The sequence below is a fragment of the Schistocerca nitens genome, chromosome 2, assembly GCF_023898315.1.
Source record: "Schistocerca nitens isolate TAMUIC-IGC-003100 chromosome 2, iqSchNite1.1, whole genome shotgun sequence".
Lineage (NCBI taxonomy): Eukaryota > Metazoa > Arthropoda > Insecta > Orthoptera > Acrididae > Schistocerca > Schistocerca nitens.
Window position 1 is genome coordinate 901,741,781 of NC_064615.1, and position 7,030 is coordinate 901,748,810.

At 42.3% G+C, this 7,030-nt stretch overlaps 1 protein-coding gene across 1 annotated transcript; it reads right to left on the minus strand.

Annotated features, from left to right (window-relative positions):
- Positions 1-1,603: 1,603 nt before the first annotated feature.
- On the minus strand, positions 1,604-2,470 carry LOC126235431 (gustatory receptor 68a-like). The gene has a single exon (XM_049944154.1). The coding sequence runs from the start codon at positions 2,468-2,470 to the stop codon at positions 1,604-1,606; it is 867 nt and encodes a 288-aa protein (XP_049800111.1).
- Between the last annotated feature and the right edge of the window lie 4,560 nt (positions 2,471-7,030).

The following is a 7,030-nucleotide window of genomic DNA, read 5'->3' on the forward strand; positions in this document are numbered from 1 at the left end:
ATACACAGAACTGTGTAAATATATCAAGTCATCCACGATGTTTTCATGTACAAGCGATAAAACAACAATGATTAGTCTTTTTAGAAAGCAAACATGCTTTCAGTTTAAATAAAAGTTTATCTCACAAATAATAAAAATTGACAACGATCAACTTTAAATATTTTTATACATAAGGAAACTTAAGATTTATAATTCTTCTTTTAGTTCTTTAATTTAAATATTCATAAGTACAACAGACCTCACCTTTGGGACCTTTTGGACATATATAGTATGTCATAATGTACAACTGGAAGTAACTGCTGACAAAAGGTAGCAAATGAATGTTTGTTGCAAGGAAATTTTAGATAGCTGAGTATTTTTAGCAAATAATTAGGGAATTTCATTAATATATTTAGTCAGTGGAAATACACACTTAAAATGTTTTAGAAGAAGTGCTAACATCAATGATCATAAGATGATCTATAGTTTCTTTTACTTAGTTTGTACGCTAATAACAAAATATGGCTGTAGGTTTGGAAAGCTAAATAAGCCCCTAACTGTAATACAGTTTCTTCATATATATGAGAGAGTTTTAAGATATAAAAATCAGGTTTATCACATATGGGCTCACATATTTTTGCTGGGAATATTTCTCTACAGATTGCCAACTACTAGTTGCTTACAATGACCAGAATGGGATTATTTTCACATGGAAAATAAATAGGGAAATGTTTTATTTGTGATACAGCTATTTTATATGAAACAAACTCGTTTGTCAAAAAAAAAAAAAAAAGAAAGAAAAGAAAAGATAACATTCAGCTGAAGCAAGCGTGTATTACTAACTTGTAGACTTAACATTTCCATAATTATATTATGTACAGAAATGAAAGTTGCATTATATTCATTTCACCATATTAAAGAAATAGACACATTAGATTGGTTGTTCTATATATATATATATATATATATATATATATATATATATATATATACCTCAATGAACTGTTATATCATTAATTGCTTTTTTTATTGAGCTGGCTGAAAACAAAAATCTGAAATAACCGTTCATTCACTGATTGAATGCAGAGCATTAGTAGCTGTATATTTAATCTATACATTGTTCAAATTTTCATAATTTTATATACAGAACGTGTGCTCAGTTAGAAATAAGCTACTGTTTTTGCTACTGCATGACAAACACTCTGCCTCAAAATGCTACAGGGATAGTATTAGGCAATACACTAATAAATTCAGTGAAGTTATGACAAGAGTAATGAGCTAAAGAAGAACAACAAAATGGCTCTGAGCACTATGGGACTTAACTTCTAAGGTCATCAGTCCCCTAGAACTTAGAACTACTTAAACCTAACTAACCTAAGGACTTCACTCACATCCATGCCTGAGGCAGGATTCGAACCTGCGACCATAGCGGTCACACGGTTCCAAAGAACAACAATAACAATGAAGAGGAGTAATATCAGCTCCTCATGAAGAAGATACTCAAGATAATCATTGTCATTAGAGGGTATAAGACAGCAGTTCACAACATGCAGAGGCCCAAGAAAATGGCGACAAGTTTCATAAAAAGCAAGCTTAGGTGTGTACATAGCTCTGGATCCAGCAGTTATTTAGGAGTAAGTTGCGCTAAGATGATTACATACGTCATAATGACAGTGACTATAGACACCAAGAGTGGACGATCCACGGTGAAGAATCCTGCAGCAGTGAAGCGTAGTGGTGGCACTTGTAATGTAAAGCGAAGGAAGGAATCGTCTTGGGAGTCACGCCATGTAGACAGTGCTGATGTCCTCAAAAGGATCAAACCAGTTGCTGCTGCAGCGTCTGCAGCAGCTGCTGAAGATAATGCAACAGATAACAGTTTGGTGGAATGGAAGAGGACCCACATGACTGGCCCTCTCGATGAATTACTGAGGGAGAACTGGAATATCCAGCCAGGCTTCATCACAGTCATGACCAGTTCATAGAGACACAACGTCACACTGCAGACAGAGGTCGCGATGTTGACTGCCATCGCAAGACCGAAGTGCTCCTGCAGGTGGTCAGCAGCGTGCGTGAGGGTGACGTAGGCATCTCGCAGGTGGCGCTGTCTGCTGTGCTGCAACAGAACCAGTGATGCAGGTGTCGTCGATCCCCCAAGCAGTGTCCACAGCTCTGGGTCTACAGTGAACTGCAGGGATTGCAGTAGGACGGCGTTGAGGGTCTGGAACCTCACCCACAATTCTAGCACCAACAATACATACTGGAGCGACATTGCTGCTGTTAACACCACGTACAACATGTAGGCCAGGAACAGTGGCACATTGGTGACGCTGGGGATATTCGACATCCCGATGGCGAGAGTGAATGAGACGTAAAGACACAGCAAAAAACCTCCCAGCAGCTTTGACTTGTCTGTCTCGTTCGTTGGTAGTCGCGCATCCACGAATTTCAGAAGGATGAAGAGATCTCTTAGCTTCCTCAGCTCCGTCATTGCGCATTTTCCCAATATCAGCAGTAACGTGGTTTTTCCCAACACGTTAACGACGAAATATGTGAGCACTGTAGCTTCGTGTCTGTGAAAGTACACGTCATGACGGCAGTACACAGCATACACCGACGTAAAGAGAGTAATAATGAACCAGAGTGCAGGGAGGCTTCTTATGTTCTGCGATATCAACAAGCGTCCCCGAATACCCCCCAACTTTCGATCCATATTTTCTTCAAGTGGTGCTAGTCCACACACTTGCCACAAGCCGTATAAAGCAGAGAAAACGAGACGAAATTTAAGAGTCGACTTTGTAAAATGTAAACACATTATTGTAACGCTGACACACCTGTAGACGAATGTGCAACTCCTGTGACTACCTCCAGTAAAGTGAAATCACAAGTAGGACTTTTAGACAAATTCAAACATGCCGTACCCAGTGATGCAATATCATCAATGTCTCACCTGCTTGTGTTACTCTATGTGCCGTAGTACTACAGCGTATTAGCTATTACAGTAGCAATAATGTCCTTTCTACCATACGCAGTACCCAGACCACTTGCACGATTCCATTAGATAATGGCTTGCAGAATTTGCTTGAAGCATAAACGTCAATAAACTGTCAAAACGAAGAACTGCGGGACACTGTACTGAACAATCGGAACTACGGACAGTCATATAAACAGGTATCTTCGCTTTTGTATCGCTAGCGCTGTAAATTCAATGGCACACAAACTGTCAAGTCCACAAAGTAAACGTAGACCCGTGCTTTGCACCAAAAGCAAATACACATACACAAAGACTTTTAAAATGAGCTGTTTTTTATATCAGCAACACGAAGACGACCTCAGCTTGATTTTATTCAGCTAGATTTATGATTGGCTGGTTATTTTCTTATCTCACTCTAGTTTTTTCGCCTTTGCAACTCTTTTTAATTTCTGCTTCTTTCAATTTACTTGTAAGCGATAACCCGCAAAGAAAAAATCGACACTCCTCCTACTCTCTTCAAAAACCAACATTTATAACAACAGCTTTCGTCTAGTTTATTTGTGAAACTACACTGAAAAAGTCACTGTAACTTTCAACTTTATTTAGTCTGGTCAAAAATACTCCGAGTTAGCTTGCAGTGCATTTGTACAATTGGATCTTACGTATATAAAATAGGAAAGAATGCCTTTCGTCAAGCAATGGCCACTCAGACAATGACCTCCGAGTGAGTTACCGAACGCAACCGTAATTGCTGGAGAGAATTACGCTTGTTTGTTGGTCAGCGAGTCGGAGATAGAGCACAATGGAGGAGCCAGAGCTATCTGTCAGGACGGGATATTTAGCGACCCCACAGCAAATGGAGTTTGCAGATTCTGATTGGTTGGCTGATTTGGGGGAGGGAACCAAACAGCGACGTCATCGGTCCCATCAGATTAGGGAAGGATGGGGAAGGAAGTCGGCCGTGCTTCATTTGCCTGAAGCTGTTTAGGGAAATCACGGGAAAAACCTAAATCAGGATGGCCGGATGCAGTTAAAACCGTCGTCCTCCCAAATGCGAGTCCAGGCACATTCTGGAAGAGGTATCAGCATACTAAACATTACTCTTGGAAACTTTGAAGGGAGTTACTGTTTTAGAAACTGGACTACCATAACAAGTAATCTCTTAAAATCCTGATGGCTTGTTATCAATAAACCCATGACCTAGTAATCAATTATGTAACAGTCTGACTTCGAGAACAGAAAAAGGAATACTCGCATCAGCGCCCACTTACAGTAAATCAGGCTACTAGTAATTGACAGGCATAGTTCGTATACATGAACATCAAATAGGGAATAGGGTGGGTTAATTTGAATAGCATTAAAGAGAGAACAAGTTTTCAGTTTGTAGTCAAATACAGTGCAACGGAATCGTGACCCTTGGTTATAGTAACGATGCTTTAAGAAGAAATTGGTTAATTGCTGATACCGCTTCTCCAAAACATTTGAATAATTACGCAACTTGAAAGATTAAATTTGTAAAAGCGTTAAGAAATGCGAAAAGGGCTACTGCCAAGCTTTGTGCAAGTCATTTCGTGGAGACATGAGCATATACACACTGCAGAGAAATTCTGCCATTGCAGCTTTGCAAGCGGAACCAGTGTCAAAACTTACCTACTTACCTTTACAGCTGATATTTATACTAGCGTTATACGAGATATTTTTTTTACTATTAGTAGGTGAAAGCAGTATATGGAGTGATTTATTTGATTATCTGTGCTATTTGTGCCCATCTTATCTGCAATAGGAGAATCGTTGCAAAAAGTGCGCACTAGAGATCTGAAACTGGCTCCGCATTTCCGTTTTTAAAGTCGCCAGCTAGTCTTGTGTTGTCATCTTCATACTCGCCGTCTCCGGGGTCCGTATACTTGACTCTTGAGTCTCTGCCGCAGCCCACTCGTCACCTGACCTATTGTCACCTACAAGTGAACTCGACTCACTCAGATCGGAGAGCGAGTGCACGAGTTCGGTAGTACACTGTGTGATCAAAAGTATCCAGACGCCCATAAAAACATAAGTTTTTCATATTATGTGCGTTGTGCTGCCACCTACTGCCAGATACTCCTTATCAGCGACCTCAGTAGTCATTAGACCTCGTGAGAGAGCAGAATGGGGCGCTCCGCGGAACTCACGGACTTCGTGGTCACGTGGGGTGTCACTTGTGTCACACGTCTGTACGCGAGGTTTCCACGCTCCTGAACATCGCTAGGTCCACTGTTTCCGAAGTGATAGTGAAGTGGAAACCTGAAGGGACACGTACAGCACAAAAGCGTACAGGTCGACCTCGTCTGTTGACTCACAGAGACCGCCGACAGTTGAAGGTCGTAATGTGTAATAGGCAGACATATATCCAGACCATCACACAGGAATTACAAACTGCATCAGGATCCACTGCAAGTACTGTGACAGCGGGAGGTGAGAAAATTTGAATTTCATGGTCAAGCGGCTACTCATAAGCCACACATCACGCCTGTAAACGTCAAACGATGCCTCGTTTGGTGTAAGGAGCGTAAACACTGGACGATTGAACAATGGAAAAACGTTGTGTGGATTGACGGATCACGGTACACAATGTGGCGATCTTATGGCAGGACGTGGGTATGATGAATGCCCGGTGAGCGTCATCTGCCAGCGTCTGTAGTGCCAACAGTAAAACTAGGAGGTTCAAATGGCTCTGAGCACTATGGGACTTAACTACTGAGGTCATCAGTCCCCTAGAACTTAGAACTACTTAAACCTAACTAACCTAAGGACATCACACACATCCATGCCCGAGGCAGGATTCGAACCTGCAACTGTAGTGGTCACGCGGTTCCAGACTGTAGTGCCTAGAGCCGCGCGGCCACCCCGGCCGGCAAAACTAGGAGGCTGTGGTGTTATGGTGTGGTCGTGTTTTTCATGGAGGGGGCTTGCACCCCTTTTAGTTTTGCGTGGCACTATCACAGCACAGGCTGTGATGTTTTAAGAACCTTCTTGCTTCCCACTGCTGAAGTGAATTCGGGGATGGTGACTGCATCTTTCAGCACCATGGAGCACCTGTCCACCATGCACGGCCTGTGGCGGAGTGGTTACATGACAATAACACTCCTGTAATGGACTGGCCTGCACAGAGTACTGACCTGAATCCTATAGAACACGTTTGGGATGTTTTGGAACGCCGACTTCGTGCCAGGCCTCACCGACCGACATTGGTACCTCTCCTCAGTGCAGCACTCCGTGAAGAATAGGCTGTCATTCCCCAAGAAACCTTCCAGCACCTGATTGCACGTATGCCTGCAAGAGAGGAAGCTGTCATCAAGGGTAAGAGTGGGCCAACACCATACTGAATTCCAGCATTACCGATGGAGAGCGCCACGAACTTTTAAGTCATTTTCAGCCAGGTGTCCGGATAATTTTGATCACATAGTGTATAACCACGGACTCCAAGCATTACCGCTAGATACACAAAGGTATTGAAGATATTTCCGTCGCTAAACTGTAAACTGCTATTCATTTACTTCACACAGTTATGATTACGTCTTTATAGTCATTCTCAAATGGAAATTGATATGTCACAAAATATCTGCCTAAGTGACAGAAGCAAGTTACACGCTGAGGTGACAAAAGTCATGGGACAGCCATATGCGCATATACAGATAGAGGTAGTATCGAGCACACGAGGTATAAAAGAGAAGTTCGTTGACAGAGCTGTCATATGTATTCCGGCATCCACGTGGAAAGATATCCGACATGATAACGGACGAACAAAGGGAATTAACACACTCCGAACGTAGAATGGTAGTTGGAGGAAGACGCGTGGAACATTCCATTTCGGAAACCCTTAGGAAATTCAATATTTCGAGATCCATAGTGTCAAGAACGTACCGAGAATACCAAATTTGAGGTATTACGTCTCACCATCGGCAACGCAGTGGCCGACGATCATACTTAACGACCGAGAGCAGCGGCGTTTGCGCAGTTTTTTCAGTGCAACGCTGCGTGAAATAACTGCAGAAATCAATGTGGGACGCACGACGAATGTAATCGTTAGAACGGTGCGGC

Coding starts and splice junctions, on each gene's coding strand:
- LOC126235431 (XM_049944154.1), bottom strand. CDS start 2,470: ATGACGGAGCTGAGGAAGCTAAGAGATCTCTTCATCCTTCTGAAATTC.